This window comes from Euwallacea similis, chromosome 11, assembly GCF_039881205.1.
Source record: "Euwallacea similis isolate ESF13 chromosome 11, ESF131.1, whole genome shotgun sequence".
Classification (NCBI taxonomy): domain Eukaryota; kingdom Metazoa; phylum Arthropoda; class Insecta; order Coleoptera; family Curculionidae; genus Euwallacea; species Euwallacea similis.
Window position 1 is genome coordinate 415649 of NC_089619.1, and position 25692 is coordinate 441340.

General features: G+C 35.0%; 5 protein-coding genes across 8 annotated transcripts in view; 3 read left to right on the forward strand and 2 right to left on the reverse strand.

Moving 5' to 3' along the window:
* mRpL33 (mitochondrial ribosomal protein L33) overlaps window positions 1-107 on the forward strand; it is a 72837-nt gene extending 72730 nt beyond the window's left edge. For both annotated transcript variants that reach the window (XM_066395227.1, XM_066395226.1), the window contains one exon: window positions 2-107. In XM_066395227.1, coding sequence (XP_066251324.1) covers window positions 2-51 — 50 coding nt within the window. In that variant the 3' untranslated portion in view covers window positions 52-107. The remainder of the gene's footprint in view (window position 1) is intronic.
* Window positions 100-2205, reverse strand: MRG15 (MORF-related gene 15). The gene is made up of 6 exons (XM_066395223.1): window positions 1937-2205; window positions 1718-1835; window positions 1316-1602; window positions 712-960; window positions 506-653; window positions 100-447 (listed from the first exon to the last, which is right to left on the reverse strand). The coding sequence occupies exons 1-6, from the start codon at window positions 1962-1964 to the stop codon at window positions 282-284; spliced, it is 996 nt and encodes a 331-aa protein (XP_066251320.1). The 5' UTR covers window positions 1965-2205; the 3' UTR covers window positions 100-281.
* An 814-nt stretch (window positions 2206-3019) lies between these two features.
* Window positions 3020-11990, forward strand: LOC136412215 (myosin light chain kinase, smooth muscle-like). The gene is made up of 8 exons (XM_066395211.1): window positions 3020-3311; window positions 5179-5223; window positions 8808-8898; window positions 8952-9155; window positions 9207-9348; window positions 9397-9596; window positions 9837-9989; window positions 10867-11990. The coding sequence occupies exons 2-8, from the start codon at window positions 5190-5192 to the stop codon at window positions 11771-11773; spliced, it is 1731 nt and encodes a 576-aa protein (XP_066251308.1). The 5' UTR covers window positions 3020-3311; window positions 5179-5189; the 3' UTR covers window positions 11774-11990.
* A 1412-nt stretch (window positions 11991-13402) lies between these two features.
* Window positions 13403-24622, forward strand: insc (inscuteable). 2 transcript variants are annotated; one of them, XM_066394787.1, is made up of 8 exons: window positions 13403-13530; window positions 21518-21761; window positions 21816-22407; window positions 22707-22940; window positions 22998-23571; window positions 23630-23923; window positions 23973-24197; window positions 24248-24622. In XM_066394787.1, the coding sequence occupies exons 2-8, from the start codon at window positions 21530-21532 to the stop codon at window positions 24377-24379; spliced, it is 2283 nt and encodes a 760-aa protein (XP_066250884.1). In that variant the 5' UTR covers window positions 13403-13530; window positions 21518-21529; the 3' UTR covers window positions 24380-24622. The 2 variants fall into 2 exon arrangements, with proteins under 2 accessions (XP_066250884.1, XP_066250883.1); XM_066394786.1 differs by lacking the exon at window positions 13403-13530 and adding an exon at window positions 21292-21424.
* Window positions 24371-25660, reverse strand: RpS16 (ribosomal protein S16). Of its 2 annotated transcripts, XR_010752370.1 has the most exons (6): window positions 25572-25660; window positions 25442-25486; window positions 25214-25345; window positions 24918-25032; window positions 24665-24863; window positions 24371-24609 (listed from the first exon to the last, which is right to left on the reverse strand). XR_010752370.1 is itself a non-coding variant. In XM_066394828.1 (5 exons), the coding sequence occupies exons 1-5, from the start codon at window positions 25602-25604 to the stop codon at window positions 24718-24720; spliced, it is 471 nt and encodes a 156-aa protein (XP_066250925.1). In that variant the 5' UTR covers window positions 25605-25660; the 3' UTR covers window positions 24371-24717. The 2 variants fall into 2 exon arrangements, 1 of the variants encoding a protein (XP_066250925.1); XM_066394828.1 differs by having other exon boundaries at window positions 24371-24863.
* Window positions 25661-25692: the final 32 nt, after the last annotated feature.

A 25692-nucleotide genomic window follows, 5' to 3' on the forward strand; every position in this document is an offset into this window, starting at 1 on the left:
GTACAGAAAGAGAGCGTTTACAAGGAAAAAAAGAAGATTCGCAGCATGTAAATTAGCATAAATATTAGTTAGTCAGGTTTGTAAATAAATTCTCAGTAATAACATAATTTAGTAATTTTTATTACATCCACAAGACCAGCATATGCATCTGTCCTTTCAGAGGAATTATTTAAAAAACTCAAGTAAACAAAATTTTGATCTTATTTTAGGGTTGATCATCCACTATGGCTGGTCCAACTACCCTTTGAGATGTCACTATTATTATCATCATTTTCTATGTATCATAGGACTTTCCTATGATACTCGGGCGTAACATTGCAATAGTCTTGAAGACTGAACAACTGAGCCGTGTTTTTAATCAAATATTTAAGGAAATCCTGGATATTCTGCAGCAGGATTTGCACACTGCGTTCGTCCAATGGAGTGTAGGCTAGCATTGATCCTAACCTGTATAATAATTATTAATAAAATAAGGAATTACTTATAAATTGTTTCAAATAATTACCGCACAAAGAGCCTCAACAGGTGGATGGCGCCGTAGATTTCTGACATTGTTTTACCACTATGTTCCTGCAATATTTCTGCGTACTGGGGACGTTCGAATTTGTACAGCAATTGTGTGCCCAAAGTGACGTTAAAATACTCTTTAATACCTGTTTCAATTTGTTTTTATTTACTTTTCAGCACCAAGACATTCTTCAATAAGTGTACCTCTGACAGTTTCCATGCTAGCACTCTCCTTGCTACTATTATTGGACTTAATCGACTTTTTGTAGTTTAAATAATTATCTAAGATCTGATCCACAGTGATTTTTGCAGGGAGATTCACCAATTTTCTCTGCCGATTAATCAGATCCCAGTCATCAACTAACCAGGGTTTAAGCTCATCTGGCAATTTTATTCGAATTTCAACTTTGCTTTGGAACTGCTCTTCAGACTCTATAGATGGGTCAAGTTTGGCTGAAATAAATCCCCCACTCTTATACATTTAAGAAAAACTCACTCAATTATAGCTGATTTGTGTTGAAAAACATAACTAAGCTAAGAATCCTTACCAATATCAAGGGAACTAGACTGTAAACAGCTCTCAAAAGAGCTTTCTCGACCTTGCATTTTGATACATATTTCTTGCTTACCAATTTTACAAATGGACTATTTTAACTGATAAGTATCTATTGAATAGTGCTTTGAGTAAATTGCTTAGGTGTTCATGACAAACACTATTAAACAACCATTTCATATAGTATAAAAATATGACTATTAAAGTACCTTGTTACTAATAGTTTGATGATTATAAAGGAGAAACTTTAATTACCTCGTTTTTTACGTGGAGCATCAGAACTGGACTCTTGCCCACTGGAAAGGGCAGTAGTTTCTTTTTCCCTTTTAATTCCTTTTCCCCCTTTTGCAATATCTGATATAGGAGTGCTGGCCCTTGAATCAGAATCTTTTACTGACTCAGTTTTAGTGGCTGTGGCTGCCTTTTTGGTGGTCCTCTTTTGTTTGCTTTGTGCAGAATGGTTTTTTTGTACTTCTTTTTGACGGGCCACATTTGCCTCATTATACTTTAAAACTCTGCTTTCAGGAACCCATTCATCCCAGCTGTAAGATAAATATAACAAATCTTTATAAAGTATGTTTTTGGTTTGCTTTTATTAAGAATTTCTTGTTGTTACATTTTCCATCATATTTAGACACAAAAAAATGTCATACTCACTTTTTATTCCAACCTGCATAATGAATGAAATATTTAACCTGTTTTTCCTTTGTAAGGGTGCACTTAAGGCATTTGGCTTCATAGATTAGAGGTCCATGAAAACATAGAACTTTCTCACCTACAACATTAATAAAGCACTATTTTGGGACTGAAGGGAATAGTAGCTATGCAGAATGGGGTTTAAATCTCTTAAGAGAATAGGGAGAAATCCTTATATACCTTCATGGAATTTAAACTTGGGAGGCATCCTACAGGCTGTAGGAGCAAAAGCGCAATTTTTACTTCTGAGAAAAACGTTTTCTGAGCTAGTTTATTCCTCAATTATTGAGATAAACTTTTAAGATGGATACTGACAACGCAAATGGCTCGGAAATTTACTCCGAATAATTTTCTTATTCACTATTTAATAACTAAATTAAATAATAAATTTACAAACGAAAATTTAAATAAACTTTGTTTGTTTAGAATTTCATTCGGAAGTCAAATTGACAAGCGACTGTCAAAAGCGTCAAATAAAGACAGCTACAAAGTCACAATGTGCCTAACACTGCACTAAGTACTCCGACAGTAGTGCCTCTGGAGAAGCTTACTATACAGGATGTCTTGGATTTTATGTGACAACAATTACTGCGAACCTCGTAGGAATAGAAAAACGGTTTGAATATAAAAGATATAAGATAGAAGTAAGAGTATAGATGGACATAACCTTAATCATATGGAGTGGTTCAAAAAAGTTGGATTACAATTCAACTTTTTTATTTCAAATGGAACCGCAGTATCTTTTCGCATTTTTGGATTTGTCTTTAAATTCTAATACCATTCAAACTGTTCTCTTAATATCGACGTTTAGAATACAGCACATTTTGCAACTTTCAAACGGTTTCGGTTATGGCAAAATTATTTTTACATTCCTATCTTAGTTTTTTAAAGCAAATCGGAATTCCAAATTTGATATCTGTCAAATAATTGACAAAAGGTTGACCAATGTCAAACTTGGTATTCCAAAGCGTCTTGAAAAATCTAAATATTAATGCAAAATTTTGCCATAATTCAAATAAAAACCTAAGACACCCAATATATAGGGTGGCCCAAAAAACGACTACAACGGGTAATAGTTGGAATTTTTAGGAAGGTATAATTGTTTCGCAGTTTTTAATTCTATTAAGATCGATTAAAAAAAAATCTTTATTTTAAATAAATTAAGAATCTTAAATCAATTTTTCGTCATCGCAACACCTTCTCCGAATAAGCTCACTTACTGAATCATGCATGAGCTAAAAAAGCACAGTATAAAACGATCGTCCACCCGAGCTTATTACAATATGGTCGCTGGCGTCTAATTTTGGACGTCAGACGCCGAAATAACATTAACGGGGCGTCGCGGGCAAAACATACACACTTTATAGTTACTATACACTTCGATTAAATTCGCCTCCAGTTCCAGTGGGAGAAAACGGTTCGCGGGCGGGATAGATTGTTTGTGGGCGCGGTACTTTTCTTTCCAGGGATCAAAATGTTGTGAATTCTAGAGGGTCTTTCGAGGAATCAGGGCTTATTTCTAAGCAAAAGGAATTTCAGTTATCAAATTACAAAGGTAAAACACCATTTTTAATTTTTAGTAGAACTTTTTTCCAAAGCTCTATAAATATAAATAAGAAAAACGCAGTGATTCCTGGGCGATTACTTTGTTTCGCCCTTACCGCAAAGTTGAACTGCAGTAGCTAAAAATAATCATACAGGTCTTTTGGAAAAATCGCGCCAAATGCCTGGACTAGACAGATTTATCTGAAAGATGCGTCTTTTTTCTTTATCTTGAATAAATCGTGTCGAACGAAGCCAACAGTTTTGTAATACGTCTTGATCTAAACAGGATGCTCGGTGGATATATGTAAATCGAAGTTTAAGTGTATTTATATGTCTTAAACTTAATGAAACAGTAGATATATCCTGATGATGAATCTGAAACGTACGATACATACCGAATTTATTTGCATAGATTTTGGACCTATATGGTGCCTTTTTTGCATACAAATAATGTTTATTGCCTTTCAATTGATCCTATATGAGGAATAAAACATTGACGATCGTACAGGATGTTTAAATTTGCGTTCATATATTTTCGCTTATAACAATGTTATTTATTATTACATGACGTTAAGAACATTTTTCATTCAAAATTCCTCTAAAACGACGATACATTTAATACGCAACAATAGTGGATATAAATACACTTTATCCCTGGAACCAGTTGGTTCGATAACATAATTAAAGCATAAACAAAAGTGCACGTTTCACTCATAAAAGCTAATATTAGAATCAGCAAAAGTGACAATTCATAACAAATTGTCTGCCAAATGTTTCAGTTTTTTATGCTTTAGCTCACCTCACTGATTTGGTTTATAATAACTCAAAATATCTCTTTCGCTTATTGCAAAACACTTTATGTTCGCTCAGAATAGGAGTATTAATAAATTTTAACCCAGTTCGTTTGAGTCGCCATGTATAGTGTAGTGCACGTTCGTTTTTCTTAAATGCTTTCAAGTGAGCCGAAAATGGATCGGTTTTGAAGTAGTTGCCCTGGTGGACGGGGCACCAAATCGCCAGTACTCTAGAATTTAATAACTTTATACTTGAAACACTAGAATCAGCCTTAAACTTGAAAATTCTAGATCTTCTTCCTTGGAATTTACAACATTATCCAACGTTAAAAAGGAAGAAGATGTGGTATTTTTATAGTTTTGTTCACTCTTTTTTTCAAATGTGACGCTACCATGACATCTTCTGCGCTGGTTGCATCGACATATGACGTATTTCTTGTGACAAAATGACGTCATAAGGGTTTCGTTCAAAAAATAGGATCACTTTTAGTGGAATGCCGGCAATTGTTTGCCCCCCCTCCCATTCATTCCTAATCGTTGATATTTTCAAACCATGTTGAATAACAAACGAACTGTCTACAGACTAATGGCGGTCTTCGTGAACGAATTAGGGGATTGTCATCTTTATTTAGTTGACAGTAACAGACATATATGACTGGTTTAGTAGTGTTTTGAGTACTAAATTAGTCATAGTGACGTATTCGAGATAGCGCCAACTTAAAATAAAAGGATTTAATGTATTACGCCATCAAACGAAAGCATGTAGGCAACATTACTATAATGAAATTAAAAACTATATTATATATATTGAATGTCTTTAAAGGCGGCATTTGTGTAGAATAAATGTAACAAATTAACCCGACTGTATACTATAGATAAGATAGAAAAAGCTTTTAACTAGTTTTCAGATATCAGATATGACATCAGTTCATTAGAAGCAATGGAAATTTGAAATAAAGAATATCCCTGTTTATTTTACTTACGTACAAAACGATTTTAGATTCTAACAGCGCTTCCATTTTATTAAATCAGCGAATAGCAATGAGGTAGGAAAAAGCTTTGCAATAATGCTTTCTTTTGCAGACTCTCTCGAGATGATTAAAGTGGATGAAAACGATCCTGTGGGAGGTAAGTCCTAGCAATAGTTTCTTACCATTATAAATCTGACATAATTTGTGTATTATATCTACTAAATTTGTGTACCTACAAATCACTTATTAATAGCCAAAATATCAAACCAATGTGCCAATAATATTTGCTGAGCGATGACAACATGTTGCTTGTTGATAGATTTACTGTTTACAGGCGATTTTCGGGTAAATTAATTACTGGCAGCATTAATTAATATGACCTCAACAATCGTTCATCGTAGATGGATATAAACGCGATGAATACTAAAAAATGCTTTTGATTGAGATAAATCTGAATATGACTTTATAGCTGTAAACAATATAATTACTTAACCTTTTTGACTCTCCTAGTATACAGTATATCAATGATTGTGATAAAAACTTCTCGACACTCGAATTTATTTCGAGAATCTCCACATCGTAACACGAAAATATCTCCGTTCACCCTTGCATTCCATAGACGCTCAAGGAAACACGAGAGCAAATAATAAATTCCTCCAAACCAAGCGAAAAAAATCCCAATTAAGTCTAAAGGCAATTGAAATAATTAATTTGGCCGGAATAGTTGGGCGAGGGGCCAAAAATGCCCGGGAATCCGAAATTGCACAATGTTTTGGCTTCTGCATTTAAATCGTCTGTATTACACAGGTTTCTGGGTTAAGTGTGAGTGAGTGAGGATTACGTGTACCTAGAGCCTGTGTTTATGAGGTAAAAAGTGTCTAGAAAATACTACATATGAAGGAAATTAGTGATTAGGAAAACTCTCTCAACAAAAAAATTAGTTCGCGAAACTATCAACATTTTTTTTGGATTAATGTCTTAATTATTTAACAGGCGGATTTAATTGTCATGATTCACTATTGCTATCTTCTAAACCGTTAACTAATATGCGAAAATGTTGTTGCCAAAATTCATTAGATTTACGATATATTGAGGAAAAATCAAAACCGTTAAAACGGATTTTCCTCTACAAAAAAAGTTGAAGCATACACACTGACATCAATAAATTTTATTTTCGATGTGTAATTTTTGCGACACGGGCCCTGTCATTAATTTTTTAAGTACTGACTTGAAAATTTTTAGTCGTGTTTTGGAAGTATTTTTTGTCCCCAATTCAAGGATGTATCACAAGATTGCATGTTCCGATGTTTTGAAATTGCTATTTTGAAAAAAGCCATCTTCAGACATTTTTATGAAAATTTTAATTCGAATATACATTTTGCTTTTTTTCATTTACATTTGTTCTAATACATCATACTAAAAAAAAGTAATACGTCAAACATAAATTTGGAAGGTACCAATAAAAAACTTATAACTCTTCGCTAGTCCTTACTGACTATATTACACATAAGATCTATACAATATGTAGCAAGTTTTGTCATTTAATCGACCTTCTAATTCTAAAGGTTTAATAGACAACAATAGTGAACTATGGCAATTGAATCACCTTGTGTAAGTATACCTAAATAGTCCATAATTTAATGATTTATGTAGTAAATAACAAATGACACATCAAAACCTCAACACAGATTCCCTCCATATGTAAATAAATCGTATTCGCCCACGCAGATCCGAAGTTCATTAATAAAAATCTGTAATCACTGGACTTTATTTTTCAATCAGACGGTCACAAATGACGCGGGCACATTTTTCGATTTTTGCGTCATTAGTTACTCCGTAAACAATCTTTTGTTTGGCTTGAATCTCAGTGATGGTAAAAATAGGTTGTTTATTTTCTTTTGCCACTCGATTTTTAGAGATTTAAAACCATTTCTCAAAGCTCTTTTAAGTAGGCAAAAGCACAGTCGATCTATACACTCTACCGCTTCTTAAGAGAGAACATACAGCCTTGACCAAAATTATTTGCCACTCCTCTCAATTCTTAGAAATTTAATTTTTTTGACTCTAAGCAATTATTTTGTATTTTATTATTAATCGGTGCGATCACCTGAATAACGTAAATAAAGCATCCCATCATAAACATGCCAGAACAAGTTGCGACACGATTACAGCAACAAACTTGAATTTTACTTATAGGTATTCATTTTACTCGGTCACTCGTAGTGTGCACATCGATTAACAATTATTAGCTTATAGTCGTTTATTCTGAAGAAAACTCTTATTTGTTGACAAAAATGTCAAAAACGAGAGAATTAGATTTAGCAAAACGTATAAAAATTCAATTACTTTTTGAGGAAGATAAAAATAAAACACAAATCGCAAAAATAGTCAAGTGTCCTCATAGTACTGTCAGATATAAATTAAAACGTTATAAAAAATCAAAAAGTCACGAAAATTTAAAAAGGAGTGAAAGAAAACGTACTACAAGTGCAAGAGAAGACCGGTAATTGGTATGCACTTCTTTACAAAATCGGAAAGACACATCTTCTGAGCTGGCTGTAAAATTATTCTGGGGCACTGAGAAAAAAGTTTCTGCCAGAACAGTCAGGATACGGCTTCAATATGCCGGGCTCAAAGGTTGTAAAGCAAGGAAGAAACCGTGGCTGTCAAAAAATAGTAAAAAAAACGCTTGCAGTAGTGTATTCAACATAAAAATTTCATTGAAGAGGATTGGTCAACTATCGTGTGGTCGGACGAGTGTAACTTCGAGGTATATTTATTTCATGAATTCTAAATTTATTTCAATTACATTATAGTAATAGAGAAACAAGTAAAATTCCTATTAGTCGTCCTTTAAATATTCAATGATTTTTGTAATAATTTAAGGTTTTTGGTACCGCGGGTGCAACCTTTGTTAGACGCAGAATAGGTGAAAAATACAAGCCAGAATGTATCGTCCCAACTATAAAATACGGAGGAGGAAGTATAATGGTATGGGGTAGTATGTCGGCATACGGGGTGAGCGAAATTGTTGTGTGTGAGGGCCGAATGAATTCAAAAAAATATATTCAAGTACTAGAAACGGCACTAGAACCGTCTTTTAATAAAATGTTTGGTGACGCCAACATGGATGACGTTCGTTTTCAGCAACACAACGCGTCATGTCACAAATCGCGAACGACAATGAAGTGGTTCTCGGATAATGGGATTGAGGTCATAGATTGGCCTCCTCAGTCACAAGACCTCAACCCCATTGAACATCTTTGGGCGATACTGAAGCGCAAAATTAGAGAATACTCTATTACATCAAAGAAATCACTAAAAAATGTTTTGATTCAGTAGTGGCATAATATTACTCCACAAGAATGCCGAAGTTTAGTGTCAAATTTACCCAAAAGAATCGCCGCTGTTATTAAAGTTAAAAGCTTTTCTACTAAATATTAATGTTTAATGTTTTATTTTAATAAAGATTCCTATTTTGATCAACTGGTATTTTCTTTTTATCTCGAATATAAAATAATTTAAAATTATTGAGTTTTAACATAAGTGGCAAATACTTTTGGCCAAGGCTGTATGACTCCGTTCAACTCACCTATTCGCCAGATCTGTTTTATTTATTATGAGTTGTTATTTACGATTTTCGCTGAAAAATAAAAGTTTTTGGCACAGAGAAAATTGATACTGTAGCCAAATTCTTTATGTGTTGTTTATCTATTTGTTTAATACAATTTCTATTTCTAGAAATCGAACTTAGTTTCCCGTATAGAGATGTACAAATCCGAAGAGATATAGATCCCAAAGAAGAGTACACGTTAGAGGAAGAAATCGGAAGGTAAAGCTTCAACAATAACAAATATTTGTATATATCCAGGTAATTTTTTCCAGAGGAAAGTTCGGAATCGTCTACAAATGCACGGAAAAATCTTCAGGTCTCGCTTTGGCAGCGAAATATGTTTCATGTCCAAAAAAGGAGGACAGACGCAATGTGGAAAGAGAAATAGACATAATGAGAATGCTGCAACATCCCAGGCTGATTCAGATTTACGATGCCTTTGAAAATGGAAAAGTTATGTGTGTTATATTAGAACTGTGAGTACAAATCAAGACCATATCCAGGAAAAAATCTATCTGCCTACGTAGCATTCAAGGAGGAGAATTATTCGAAAGAGTCATAGATGACGACTTTATTCTCACAGAGAAGGCTTGCACAGTCTTCATGAGGCAAATCTGCGAAGGCATAGACTTCATCCATAAGCAAAGGATATTACACCTGGATATGAAGGTATAAACCTTAATTTTTATCGAATTCGACCAAACCTGGGTATTTTAGCCTGAAAACATCCTCTGCCTGACGAAAACCGGAAACCGGATAAAAATAATAGATTTTGGCCTGGCCAGGAAGTTCGATCCAGACAAGAAACTCCAAGTTTTGTTTGGAACCCCAGAATTTGTCGCCCCTGAAGTTGTAAACTTCGACGCCATTGGATTTGGCACTGATATGTGGTCGATAGGGGTGATTTGTTATGTTTTGTAAGTCAATTTAAAGGACGATTCATATACTGACCAATATATTAATGTCATTGTCCGTCAGGTGAGTATCTGGTTACAATTAGATCAAATATTGTAATATTCAATTTGTATTGTTTATTTAAATTAACGTGCACAGTCAAAAAATACAATACAATATTTGATCTGAGCATGACCTGATCGAGAATATGAATCGTTCTTAAGTCTAAATCAAGTCACATTCAATCAATTATTCACGATTAGGTTGTCTGGATTGTCTCCTTTTATGGGCAGCACGGACGTGGAAACAATGGCCAATGTCACCATATCAAAGTACGACTTTGACGATGAAACCTTCCAGAATATTTCGGAGAACGCCAAGCACTTTATTAGGAGACTTTTAATTAAAGACATGAGGTAAGATCATCATATGTGGAATTTAAGTAAATCTCATTACATATTACACTTTATCATTCGACTTATGAATCATCGTAAAAATGCAAGACAAAGACCCAAATTAGTGCATTTCATGAATATACACAGACTAACACATTTTATATAGATATCCCTCGAAAGTGCTAGTTGTAACACCCCCATTTAATCTGGATTTAAAGAAGCAATTTTCTATAATGGATCGAATCTAACTAAGCAGATCAGATTCAACTCACTTATATTGGTAAGGACTAGTAGATCCAAGTTCTAGCAAGCTTATCAAGAGAATAATATCTATAAACACTTCAAAGTTACCACTACATTGACCTAGTGGGTCTGAAAGAATGAGTAAAATCAAATTCCTAAACCCTTTCCTTGATTCCTTGCAAAGAAGCATTTCATTAAATGATATACAACCAAACATTTGAAAGGTAGTCTCGTGGATGCCACTTACCAATTAACAATTTAAGGCATATGAAACACAAGAGAGTAATATGTTGAGAAGCAGTTAGGAATAACAGTTGACTGAGCTGCTGTAATTTCAAAAATGAATTTAAAGTTTGGATAGAAGTTTCGAGCATGAGTCCATCTCACTTTTACTTGTTGTAGGTGATAGCGAAAAATCAAACACTAAAAAGTATTCCTTCACCATTGTCAAGAAAATGTATAGCCACTTAAAATTTCATTCTTTTAAATTAAAATTTCAACTTCTTCAAAATCTCTCCACATCAAATTGAGTGCTTTCCAAAGGTCACCTCCCTGTTATATAGAATCCTCTATGACATGTACTAATTTGGGTTGCTTTCGCGCATGTATCGCCCATTTTAACCAAGACTAACAATGGGTCTTTGTCTTTCGCCAGCCAAAGAATGACCGCTGAGGAGTGCTTGCAGCACGAGTGGCTGAAAAAGTTGCGCCAACCGGTCCAGAGGCTAAATTCCATGGACGTGGCGAAGGACAATTTGCGGCAGTTCGTGGAGAGGTGGAATGAGCACCCAAACTCGCCCTATATCTTCGAAGTTACCCCCCATAGTTTTGATTTGAGCTTTAGCTCATCGAGCTCTGGTTCTTTGGTGTGTGAGTCACCTTCGCCTTGTGAGAGCTTGGCTTCAAGCCCTGAGGCCGATTCTGTTTTCTCTAGTAACAACAACATTGATAGCAGCAATAATCAGTTATTCATGCCCCCAAAGAATTTGCTGGTGGCCTCAGATCACCTACGAAGGTCCTCTGACTCATCGTGTTTCGTCAAGAACCAGGACATTACTGAGCGTATTAATTTAGCTCAGGAAATCAGGCAACTTTCAGACAAGCTCTTCAGGCTCTCCAACATTGACACGGGGTTTACCACCAAGGAATCAGAGACACTCTCTAAGACTGAACCTTTGCCCATAGATCACCCTCAAAACCCTGCTTGCAGTATACCTTGGCGTAGGAGCTCAAAGAATAAAGTTAACATTAACACTAGCAGAGATGTGCCTATGAGCTGCCGGAGCATCTATAAAAAGAGTGACGATGAGTTTTTGCAATACTGTGATCGACGGAAGTCCTCAGAGGCCAATGGAACTAAAGATCTTTTGCTGCAACTCTTGCAGAACTGGGACGAGACTAAAACTAGAAATTTTAGCAGACCCTCCACGAGGCATGGGTCTGTTTCTGAATGGACTGAAGATGATTCTTTGGGGCAAAGAACTATTAGTTCATTGAATAATTTCTTTCAAAGCAGAGCTGCAAATAAGAAAATCACTCCTTTTCACTTCAACAAATCTTAGCGTTGTTGTTGAAAGAGCTGGAACTTTTCACCACGCTGATACTATCAGCACGTGATTACTCACAAGTCAGAATCAGTTTTGCTCTTCAGCTAAACAGAATGTCAACCGTGTGTGTTGTTGGTTGCCAATCGCGATTATGCTCTAAAATTTGATGAGTCTAGTTATTTTCTTTCTTGTGTCGTATGTAAAGTTCTCTATTATAATAGGTACTAATTTATTTTTGTTACTTTGTCCTTATATACCTATAGACCATCAATAAGAGGGACCATACGCATTTTTCAATCACAGTAGTGTGTTTAAACCAATAAACTGTAAAAAAAACTTTAGTTTCGTTTCATTCCTCATCCGTCAATTCTTTCAAGTTCTCTCAATTTTTCCAAATTTTCCAGTATTCGCATGACCTCAAAGGAAGCCTTGGCACACCCTTGGTTGAAGCCTTCAGCCGTGTTCTCAGATTTGGCCCTCAGTACCTCAAAACTCAAGAGATACGTCATCAAGAGGCGATGGATCAAGGCTGTTAACACCATTATCGCGTTGAAACGAATGGGAGCGAAAATCGATGCAGAAATGATTCATATGGGTATTATGTAGTAAAATTTTGAGCTACATAATATACCCAAAAAATTCTTATGGCTTTGCATGGAGCTCTGAGATGGCTGTTGTACAATATTTGTACTTCCTCCCTAGTATTAGTCCTATAACTAATAGTATAAGTAACTCATTCTAGTCACAGTATTCCCTCTGTTTGTTGTGTTAGTAACTTTGAAAATTTGGTAAGTATACAAAGTGAGTCTTCCGCATAAAGATAAAATAGAAGGGCCACTCTATATGAATATAACTTATAGTCTGTTAATTCTCATGTATATATATAATATTTTTCTAAAATAAACTTGGCAGTTATGAAGAACACAGTGTTTATTTATTATGAATATACGGGGTGGTTCCTAAATAAATGGCGTAAATTTAAGGAGATATTCCTTGGGACAAAATTAGAAAACAAGTTTGTATTGAAATTCGGAATTGCAGAATCTTGAAAGTTAGAAAAAAATTGGTTCTAATTATTTAAAAAAAGTTATTTAACTAGAATTTTTAAGAGCGTAAGTATGAGGCTGGTTTGTTGGAATTTTACTAAAAAATAATAACACCCAATAAATTTTTCCAGCCAGATCCAGACATTTATGTGTTTATAGGACCTTTTCCTCTTATTCCAACCCAAGGAATATCCCCTTAAATTTGCACCATACGCCAAAAAATCACTCTATATACATCAGAGTGAATCATTAGCATAATCTTCTTTGTAAACATTTTATTTAAAATCACCAGACTTGAAGACAAAATTGACAATATGAAGATAGCCTTAGCAAAAGCCTAAATTTGGTTTAAATTTACTTGCATTCAACAAACAAGAAACTAACGGTTTACCTTTATCACCCCTGAGTATGAGACGTTATACAGGGGTTGAAAACAATACCACGACCGTTTCAGTCTTGAACGCTCAAAATCACAGCCAATGAACGCGGCCTCTTCATATCAATGGGCCCCCCTACCACAGCATGATGGGATGGATGGGTGGGAATTGTGCCTCGGTTCTATACCGGAGTCGCTGATGAGCTGGTTTAATCATTACCCGGGCGGAAAATCGAATATTTTTTTAGAAGCGCGATTATTTGAAATTACTTTAGTGCTAAATTATAGATTTTTTTTGTATCAACCAGTGTGATTTGTGTGATTTATTGTGGAGGACTATAATATCGGAGGTGAGTTAAGATTGTTACGCTTAAATTTTTAATTAGTGCATTCGCCATTTTGAGTAGAGAATGTTGTCTACTTTACTTTTATATAGAAACTATTTCTCTCGTATAGTTTTTGGCACACAGCAGACCTGAAAACTCTCACCGTACAGCTGATTAAAAATACTTGTTTTTAGTGTAAAAACAACGAATGGTCAGTTGTACGATGAGAGTGTTGTTGATGCTAATTACTGACACTAATTACACTCTTCATCATGCAACCTTTAAGCTCAGTTGAGCAATCGTCAAATTAAATATGGTTTTAGTTGTCTGAATGTTAAAAACACGGTGAAATATGACGAATTTCATATTACAACTGTGTCTAAAAGCAGAAAAAAGAAATCAATATTGTGCTCGATTAATTAATAACCTTAACTAACCAGATCTAATTGAAGACGAATTCATTTTAATGTATTTTATAAGATCTAAAATGAAACACTACAAATAGTTTATTATAAAAATCATTTGGTTTGGACAGGAAAATCTACTTGAAATAATACAGCACAGCACTTGATTTGCATTTAAAGTGTAGTATTGAAATAATGCCGCTTGAACGGTTTTTAAATCTCAAATATTATCTTAAAATGCATCAGGAAAGGCTATTTTCATAACACTTATTCAAGTGGAGAGAAATATAATCTAAATGAATATTATACAGGGTCTTGAATTTAAAATAATCGTTTTTTCAGTCTCTGGTTCTACGTATATACATATGTGAGGAAATTTTACAATTTTTTAAAGCAAAACAGCGGAAATTTTCTACTTTTCTGTTAATAAAAATTACAAAAATAATTTACATTTCCACTAAAATACTGAACTGAGCCTTTTTTTAGTAGGTAAAGGGCTGCTGTAAAAGTTTTTTTGGACGCATAGAATTCATTTGCGTTAGTATTTTTAATCAAAATATACAGAATTCTTTGAGTTTACAAAAATTAGAAAACGTTCTAAGCTGAAACCTTTAACAAAAGTAATTTTTACCGCCGATACAAGACTTTTTCTGAGTGTATATAGGGCTACAATAGTTACGCTATTCATCCTCAAAAAATTCAGTCGTTATTTTAAATAAAAAATTGTCAAATTTTTTGGACTTCAGAAAAATGGAAAATCTAGAAAATAACATAATTTTATGACAACCGACCTTTAATAAAAATAATTTACACCCCCACTGAAACCTTAACTGGATGTTTTCCTGCTCCATGGAATCGAGTGTTTGAATTCTATTTTATTGAGAACACTTTTTTTATTTAGTTTCCCTGTATATACACGTCTGTACATCTTGAAAAACAATGGAGACCGATATAAGTTATTGAGATGAAAATATTTTCCTTAAGAAAAATTGAATCTGAAGATTCAATTTGAAAAAATCTAGTTTTTGGTCTCAGAATATGAAACAAACTCATAAAATTCATATATTTTGTAACCGCATTGTAACAAAACAATTCGGTAGAATCGAAATGCATATGGAACATCCTTAACAGCTGCGATTCACTCATTCTATTTGAGTAAATACGGGTGCATATGGGTGAAAATAGGGGTGTCCCTCATTGGCGTGCAAATGACCTTTCGTTCGCACTCTCGAGTGTTATAAAAATATTAATTTTGGTATCCACCCACGCCACTGGAGTTCCGTTAGAGTTAGTGGATATTCGATTGTAGGGACGTGTGCCTAGCACGTGCACACCTGGTGGTCGCTAAATCCTTAACGACCATAAACCAGAACCAACGTCCATCTGTACATAAACACCATTGAAGAGGGCAAAACATTACAAAAGTCAAGCTTATTATTTACCCATTAAACTGAGCCATTACTGAAGAGCAAATCATAAAAACATCTCCAGAAATAATTGCAAATAATCTTATTATGATCAGCCTTAATTGCGTCACTTCCTACAATAAAATATTAGAAAAATTATGACTAAACAATGTCTGAATGAGTACTACAGTACTACTATTATCAACATATTTGCATGGTTAGTGTTTGAAACTGGTTTTAAGCTTATTCACGGCGCTTTTGCTTTTAATCGAAATTCCCAGCAAGTAAGTCATTACCAATGCCAGGTGGTAGTCATTGTTATTCATCAGGGAGTCTGTGTCATCAGATTGAGAAAGAATGGTATTAGTGATGGAAGAAGCAGGAAGGGCACCAAATCATGGGAAAAAAACATGTAACATGATAAGATGCGAGCCATCAAAATAAGCCACTTTATCGTTAGTAAGAAGATCTCCGTTAATGCAGTTTGTAAGCTTAATATTCCCATTGAATCAGCATTTCCTTATAATAAAAGTGGCCATAATGGGAAATCTGTTACTTTAACAAGATGCTTAAAAGTGCATAAGTAGTAGCAAATTTTCCCAGATCATAAAATATTATTATTATTAGATACCTGCTGGCTCTAATGAGGAAAAGTAATGGGTAACATTACGATTATGGCAGGTAACGCAACAAAATTTATAATTTTTTTAAGTATTAAAACATTTTTGTGAAGATTATTGATAAAGCTGTTCATGATTGATACATCAGTTATAATTATTTAGATGTCCTAAAAACATGTTCCTTTATCAGGCTTAGTCAATACTACAATAATTGAACAAGAAATTGCTTTTTAAGACATGTATGTAATTGGGCTTTCCTTGAGCTTATTTTTACGAGTTTTTGTTCATTTTTCCTTCAAAACCAGAATAAAAAAGATAAGGAATAACTAAAACTCGCATAATCCGCAAATAGTCTAGAGTAAATAGTCCATGAAGTCCACATTTTTAATGATTAATACTACTTAAAATCAAACTTAGAATCCTGTGCATAAGGCACGCTATCGTACACCTACAAAATTAAATGGTTTAGCTAATGGTATTGAGAATGGATGTACCATAATTGAATCATTAAGTAGGTATGCATAGAATAACCAATTTAAAAAATGGTAATCATGAGTACCTATACCTGCCTATTTAGGTGTGTCCTATCAGCTGCCATAATACCTTTTCAAGTACCTGTATAATATCCTAGATAATCTCAAACGTAATTTACGCTATATAATCAAGTAACAGAGTTTAAAGAAATGCCATAGTATCTTTATAGACATAAGATCTACATTTGCAGACCAAATCTTGCAAACTTTATCTACTTTTATACGCATTCAGGCAAACACTATCTGTTTAACATGACTAGGACTTATCTAATTCTCAATAAAATGTGATGACTTTGATTAACAATTAAATGAAATTTCAGTACTAAAATGCATGGAATTCTTACTACCCCGAATCAGACAAGCGCTTTAATTTAGATGACTAATTCGAGATAATGCAACTACGTAAAAATTAAATAGCAATAAAGAATTTTCTAACTTATTAGTCCTCATTATAGAATAAGAAATTCAGGTGTTTTATCTGAAGTTGATTGAGTTTAAGGTAATACTTACATGGGCGAACTGGTGGATTTTTCTGGGTTATAAACCTCCAATTGAGCGGTCATTCAGTAAATTTCTAATAAATGGTGACCTACATTTTGATGATCACGCACTTAAAACGCGGAAATATTTATTAAAGCCGACATTTTCAGGTTTTCTTCTCGAAATAATACAATTTTTAAAATATACCGGCCATTTTGCTGATTAACAGGAAAACAAAAGAAATGACAGTAGACAAATGAAATCGCATATTTTATTGGTGAGTTAAAATAGAGTGAGAATGTGGTCATCCTATTTCTTGCCTATATGAGAATGACAGACATACATGTACATAATTGAAAGGAAAATTTTAGCGGCGCTTGAAGGTATTTGAAAAGAGGCGGGAAATAATTTAAATTCAAATTAATGCGTCTGTTTCTCAGAATTTATTTTAATTACTTTAATTATTGCGTGCGAATTAATATGAATTTTAACGTTTTAATTTGTCTATTAACAAATATTTGGTTCATGTGGTTGTCTCATTAGTAAAAGATTAAATTGCATTCTTCTAAACCTACAGATTTTGCAAGTGCTTAAAAGAATGATTATTAGAAATAATAGAAAACACTCAAGACAAAAATAAAACCTTGGCAATACGGGATAAACCCCATACTTAACCATCACTGCAGCAAAATAAGGCAAGATAAGGCTTCAGCTATATTATTAGCGATTTCCTGTAAGACGATACGAAATAACGAACATTCTTTAGAAGCTCTGCGAGAAACCCAAAGCGATATGGTTCGTTTAGAGTTTGTAACGACAAAATTTGTGCTTTATGATCATGATCATTATCTCCCCCTTTGTAAACTCCCCCAGGGCACACGCCTCTGTGATTTTACCGTTAACCAAAAGCAAATCAATATTTACAACTTCACGTCGTTAGAATATGAAAATTTCTTGCGCTTTCATTGATCCATCAGGTTCATGCAGTTTTACCCAGAAATTAGCACCTGGCCCACTTTTAGTCCTCTTTTCACAGTTTTACACCCGCATAAGAAGTTATGATAGGTGGTCGTTGAAAAAACTCAAGTAAGGTGAAGTTAAAATATCAGAGGTAGATCTTGGATAACTTTATATGTTAATTTGTTATCAGTAAGATAGGCGATTCTACATAGCAAATGGTGTAATCAACGACTTACGTGTACGGTTTAATGTTTACTGCGAGTTTTACTTTTTTTTTTGTTAATATGCATCGACAGATATTTTTGTGAATTGTACGAAAGCGGTAAGAGATACGAAAATACCGAAAGAGACAAAAAAGCTTAGAAACTGAAGAAGGAATTTCAATTTGGTATCAGAGTTCATGTTATATGGGTGTTCCAAAAAATATATATAAAGCATAAAATACTATATGGCCCAAAAAACATAACACCCTGTAGATGGCTGCCAAAAATTTCAACATTTCTTGGGTTAAAAAAATAGGTGTACGAAATTTCAAAAAAATTAACTTAAGGTTTACGTGAAAAAAACTCAAAAGATGAGAAAAACCCTGTATATCGAAAGCGGTGCCTTTTTGATCATAGGTCTATTATTTTTTATTATTTTGTGGAGTACTATCCCTCCCTGAAATATCTCCATGACGATATGTTACACCATGTATATCTTTTCGTATTCCGTTAGATTCTTTTGACGCACTTACCAAAAAGGTCGAAAACGACAATTTTTCTCTGAACTCACAAAACCAATGCGAAATGTTGATAAATCGCATTACGTTTAGAAGGCGAAGATTCGCCAGAAATCGTGAAGAGTGCGAATTTCAACTAATTCGTCCAAATTTCTCACACTGAGCTTCGCATAAATTGCTCATAATAACTATAAACTAGGAAAAATATGTAGACAGCATCATCCTCACGAGGGGGGGAGGGAGGCAACGGCCCAGGGCAGCAGATCAGGAAGGGCAGCGGATTTTCTTGTGGGTAAGAGGACAGGATTAAAAATTTCACCCAGGATGTCAGACCTCCCAAGGCCGGCCCTGTACGCAGGAGTCTTTTGAATTACGCCCCTCAAAGTTACTGAAATGAGAAAACGTGCGGAAAATAACATTTTCCAAACTTGCCGCTTGAATTCGGCGCAAACTTCGTTTGACTATCTCTTCGCGTTTTAAAATTAGACGAAAAATTAACGTTATGCTGTTAATTTGGCGAGCAGTTTAGAATTATTAATTATAATGAGGAACCCAACTGAACATCATTAAACCCCATAGAACGGTGTTAAAATCCTCTATGGAATTGCGCTTACCATTAAGTTAAATTTTGTTCAGATTGACCACTCTTTGGAATGTGTTCATTCATAATGGAGCGTTTTAACATTAACCACGGAAGCTCCATTAACTCAGAACTCGGAAATGTAACTACAAAACATCTTTAGACAATTTTAAGTCTTGCCGACGCCACTAATGATCGCCAGTAGCTAATTCAATGCCGGTGGATATGGCTCGTACTAGCATCGCAGGTACCATCGTGGTACTGCGTGAAACCCATATGAAACCATAAACTGCGGCCATTGTATTAAATCGTGAAGTGTGCAAGAAAACCAAATAACATTCGGACTAGTGTATTTTCTTTTATATATAACTGAGTTCGATAGGAAATTTAACGACCCATCGAGGTATGGAGACTATGTATCGGTAATTAATTAATGGTATCAGACCATAAAAAAAACGCGCTGTTTTGGGCATGAATCACAAAATCTGCCATAAAGGTTGTAAACACCTCACTAACAATAACAATTATTATTAAACAATTTTTGCGGTTAATTACTCACCGAAGGGGAAGTTGTTTGTTGCATTGTTCTAATGAATCATAACAAAAGCAGCATTGTTTGACTAATCTTAATGCTCATGCTATTTCAATTTCGCCATATCAACTGCTTTAATTGTGCTTGAATCTATCGGTTTCTGTGTAAATCTATCCTGCATGAAATTGCCACTTTAAACTTCTAAATTGCCCTAAAACTACTGAACCGTTAGATAGGGTGTAACATATCATCGAGATATTTTAGGGGGCGATAGTACTCTGTAAAATATTTAAAACATGCTAATATACCCATGGTAAAAAACGCACCATTTTCGATATACAGGGTGGCAAAGATTTTCATTTTTTCTTATATTTTGCGTTTTTCTGACGTGTGCCTTAGATTAAATTTTAGAAATTTCATACATTTATTTTCTTTATGCCCCTCTACAACAAAATGTCAAAATGGTCAGTAGCCATATACAGGGTGTTATGTTTTTTAATTGTGTACTATTTTCTGTTTTATATATTTTTTTGAAACGCTCTGTATAAATTCTGATGCCAAATTTCAATTTCTTCTTCAATTTTTCAGCTTTTTGGTCTCTTGCGGTATTTTCGTATCTCTCACCGTTTTCATAGAATTTGCAAAAATATCTATGAATGCAAATTAAGGAAGTTCAGTGTACTTATTCCGGTCTGTGATCTAGGATGCTACTACTGAGTTCCAATCATTTTAATAATTTTATTTTGATTTTTGAGATCCTGAATCAACGTTTTAGCAACCTATCTAAGGTCATGAAAACATCAGTCATGGACTCCTAGGTTCCCCGACCTGAATAATCGGAACTTTTTTTTTTGGGAACACCTAAAATCATTGGTGTATCAGGCCCCAATTGAAACAAAAGAAGAATTGCGAAATTGAATAATAGATTCATGCAACATTATGCCAATACTCCTGAAATGGTTGAGATAGTCTGTTGATCTATTTTTTTTCTTTAGTTCCTTTACAGTCTAAATTTGCATCGATAGATATTTTACTGCATTGTTTAAATGTGACTCTCTGTATATTATTATTTCTATTTTTGAGGCTTTTATTGGGCAAATACAGAGTTTCTGTTCCATAAGAATTACATGCTACCCCATACGGTTGTCGACATCATGACACTAATGCTGTAACTCCGATTAATTATTAGAGTCTATTAGATTTATAAAAGCGAATTATCTATTATTTCATCGCAAGAGCTTTAATATAGTGATCCTTGGGCATATATCTGTAAACTGTATCCATTTTATTCGCTATTAAATAGGTTGTGCTCAAATGTGCCCCACCCTCCCCCACTCCCACAAAATCGTAAAATCTCGAAAACGGTAACAGGTACTGACTTGGATTTTCGGTCAATCAAGAGAGCATCAAATTTTACATATTTTAACCCTGTTTAGAATGTCTCACTAATACGAAAAATGCAATATTTTCGAAATTTTAATCACCTGTTACTTAACTCCTTATCACCCACAAACATAAAATCAACACCAGGTTACTCACCCATGATTGCCACATAGGAGATGTAGTGTAAACATTGTGCAGAATAAGTAAAACAAGTCACACATGTTTAGTAAATATTCCCAGCGATAAATAAGACTTGTTAGAAAAATTTAATTAAGGCTCAAGGTGGATTCCGAGCCACTGTATGTGTTGCTAGTTGGTTTGTATATTTTTAAATACCCCCTAAAACCCGCACTGAGATTTTAATGTATTAACCTGATTTTATCCAATTGCAGGAAGCTCTAAAAATGAGCTTCAAACGCAGTCCCAGTAAGGTGTGGTGGGGTAGTGAAAGTTTGGAGTTCAGGGAGGTGTCTTCTAGCCCTGGGAGCCAAGATTCTGGATTTTCCGACACGGAGGGAAGCCCTCGGAATTCCAAGAAAGGCAAAGACAACCTTCCTGAGGTAAACAACAATGACAACACGCCCAAGACCGTTGCACTAACCAGCAGAACTCAAATTGCCAAAAACATTTATAAAGGTAAATTGAGTGAGAATGAGGAGCTTAATAGAGTTTCAATGAGGATTTTTTCAGATATTTCAAACACACTTACAAACGACAATTTGTCCTGTAACTACAAGGAAAAATCAACTCCAGTGAAGCAAAACATTGAGCAGAGGCTGGTGAAGACTGAAAGGAGAAGCTCCCCGCACTTTCTCAAAAAGTTCTCAACTGAAAGTCTCACTGAGCCTGCCAAAAGGCAGAGATATGTGAAGCATTCGCCGAAAGTGAGCAGGAATCTCTTTACAAGCAAATACACCAAAGAATGCGCCCCTAATCAGTATTCAAAGCTCACACTCAAGACAACCGAAGAACCAAACGAAGAAGACGAAGAAAACAGTCACGATTACAGCACAAGCAGTGAGATATCGGGAACCAAATCTCTGCCATTGACTAAAAATAGCCCTAGGGCGGCGCCCCGATTAGGTTTATCGGCGCCGGAAGTTCTACAGACTTCGATTGCTTCACAACCCGAGTTAAATTCGTCAAGCGAAAGTGAGTTGGAGCATATATTTGAAGATTTGGATGGAGAACACACTTCCACACCTAAATGCTTGGATTTGGAAATGAGGCAGAGGAGGAGGAATAGAGGGAGGTTGCAGCAGAGATATCAGGAGACTCAAAGGTTAGCTAAAAAGACGATAAACAACCACAAAATATGAGGCAATATGTTGGTTAATTTAGAAACTGCAATTATAACAACTTTTGTCAAGAATTGTTAAACATTTTCTGAGTGAGTGAGCTCCTTGCTTTAAGATCCACTTGAATAGGGCTAAATTTCGTTTTACAGGACTGTAAAACATGAGAGCAAAATACACGCAGCACATTTTTATTCACCACTTGTCAAGAAAATGTTTTTAAATTCTTGACAACTGGAGAATGTAGATTTTACCTTATGAATGCTTATCGATATGATGATTTTAGAGTTCCTCCAATTCCTATTGACGGCATTAATGCGAACAATAACGCAGTTCTTCATTGGTTAGAAGAGGCTAGAGAATCTTTAGAGCAGGAATGTACCACCACTCTTCAGTGCAAGTCCATTGCAGCTGAGTTGGCTCAGAAAGTCAGCCATTTGGCAGCATGCTCCACCACCATTTTACGTGGACTTTTGTCCCACTGCAGATGCATTGAAATGGACTATAAACATTTAAATAAGTAAATAATTCTTATAATAAATTACAAAACCAAATTTAATGTTTGTTTTTCTTACAGTGAAACAAACCAAAGACAATTTCTGATCCAGAGCCTTGCTGGCAGTATAATGGACTTCCTAAAAATCCACTGCTCAGAAGTAAATTCAAAATCTTTGAGACTCTACGATCGGATCAAAGATGCTAAAGCAGCAGAGGCTCGCAATCCTTTGACAGAGCTTTTTAATGAATGGCAGGTGCTTCAGAATCAAGTTCTAGTTGATGAAATTAAGAAGCTTGTGGGCAAACTCGAAGATCCTATATCAGATTTGGATCTCAGAGCTACGCTCACCGGGATCACTTCTGTTTCTTTGAGAAATGTGGATTTGATCGCTTATTTCGTCAAGGCTGAGATCATTCCAATTTTACTGATACTTTGTGAGAGGTGTGAGGGGTCTTCTCTGAGAACTTTAATCTTGCGAGCCCTGAGTACTATGTGCATCAATGCGTCAGCTATAAGGAGCTTTGAAAAATTTTCAGGAATTCAAATTATCTCCGATACTCTTGAAGAGGAATCGAAACCGGAACCTGAAAGAAGTGAGGCTGTAGGTCTCTTGGCCCAAGTAACTGCTCCTTGGATCGATGATAATCACTCTGTAAAGCTCTCAATACTCTCATAAAGTAGTAAAAATTGAATAACAGTTTCATTTTCAGATCAAAAGCCTTCAAGAGTACTCAAAACGCTTAATATCCTCGTTAACCAAATTCTCAGCATCTACCAAATGCTGCCAAAACCTCCTGCTGTGCGCGGCTGCTCTTGCCAATTTAAGCTCGTTAGACAACAAATGCATAAAACTTTTAGTGGAATCTGGATCAGCCCCTATTCTCTTAGCTTCAATTAAATCCAGAGGCCCGTTAGTGAGCGTTTACTTATTGGAACAAGTAGCAACTTTGATGGCAAACATGGCTGTTTTGGATGTTGCAAGGAAGCAATTAATCTTGTGTGAAGTAAGATTCTGGATTTTCCCCCTTAAAAGTTTTAATGATGTTTTTCTAGGCTCCAAATGCCCTGATCCATTTCCTTCGTTCCCCCAAACGACTGCAGCATGAAGATGCGGAACGCAGATTACTCCAAAAAAGTGTAATTGCTCTATCTCGACTTTGTTCTGTTGGAGAGGCTTCTAGGCAAGTAGTCGATTGTGGAGGGTTGAAGAAACTGGTGGAACTTTGTAGGGAGAAGCAGGAGAGGTTCAGTAGCGATGCTGTTTTGGTTGCAGCTTTGGTGAGGACAAAAGCCAGTTTTAATATAGATCTGTAGCATATATTTTGCAGGCTACTTTAAGAAAAATAGTAGAAGCGTGTGGAAAAGACGTTTTAGATGTTCAGGACTGTCAGGAATTGGTGGAGCCCAAACTGTTGGATTCGTTTCTGGCGTACTCCACGCAAAACGAGAGCTACGTATGAAAACATTGTGCTATATTACATTTTGTTACCTTTCTTACCCCTAGTGAATACTCATGTGTTTAAATTATTGTTATAATATGAATATTTATAGTTTAAATCATCATTTATATAGGGAGAAAATGAGTTGAATAGGTGTTTTCAGCATTCCAATGTCCATATTATTTCTTTTATTACTTTATTTACTTGTGTTGGTTGTCATTGTTTTGTTTTTAGATACTTTATTATAAAACCTATAAAAGTAAACTTCCAGATTTTGTTTGTCTCTTATTAAAAATCAAAATTTACTTAAAAAGACTCATGTTTATTTAATATAACCATCCGTTTATTGAATATAACCGTTAACGGTAGGATTTCTGGAAGCGAGCACGAGCACCTGGCCCACCAAACTTCTTGGGTTCACAGCGACGAGGATCAGCAACCAACAGGGTACGGTCATACTGAATCAGGATGTCTTTTAGCTCTTTTTTGGAAGCTTCATCCACATCTATACAATAAATGTTGAGTAAACAAATTGAAGAAATAATACAAGAAAACTTACATTTTTGGTAATAGGCTACCAATGCTTTGGAAATAGCCTGTCGAATGGCATATATTTGAGACACATGACCACCACCATTTACTCTTACTCTCATGTCTACAGCAGAAAATTTGTCCTGAAATATTACAACTCAGCATAAGCTCATGATACAATTTAAGATTATGACAATTAAGTCATAATTACTAAGTCAGATTTGATAAATATTTCATTGAAATAATCATATTCGGGATAAAAACAATCATCACTGAATATTTTCAAGATTAAACTAGGCCCCAAATAAAATATAATGAAGTTACCTTGCCAAGCAACAAGATGGGCTCCTGCAACTTGTCTTGGAGCATCTTAGGCTCCACCTGGCTTAACGGACGGCCATTTACCCTTAACACTCCCTTTCCCCTTTTACAGTAGGCTACAGCAGTGGCAGATTTCTGCAAATTAAAGAAAAATAATTAAATAGCGGCCCTCTAAAACGAAGCCACATGTTCACATGGGCTCCATTTGTAGGTTAACTTGTTCAAACTCACTTTTCGGCCGAAAACTTGAACTGCGTGAATGGGCTCTCTTTTAGGCTGAAAATAAGGGTTGTTAATTGTTACTTGAGAATGAAAAGTGCCATTTAGAGGATCTTTTATTATTAAAAATGAAGAAATTTACCTTTGGGGTAGCCATTTTCTCAGAGTTTTTCATCGAAAAGAACAAGACATAAAATGGCGTTTAAACAAGTGACATTTGAATTAGACATGGATGGCATTGAAGAAAGGTTGTTTTCAAAATT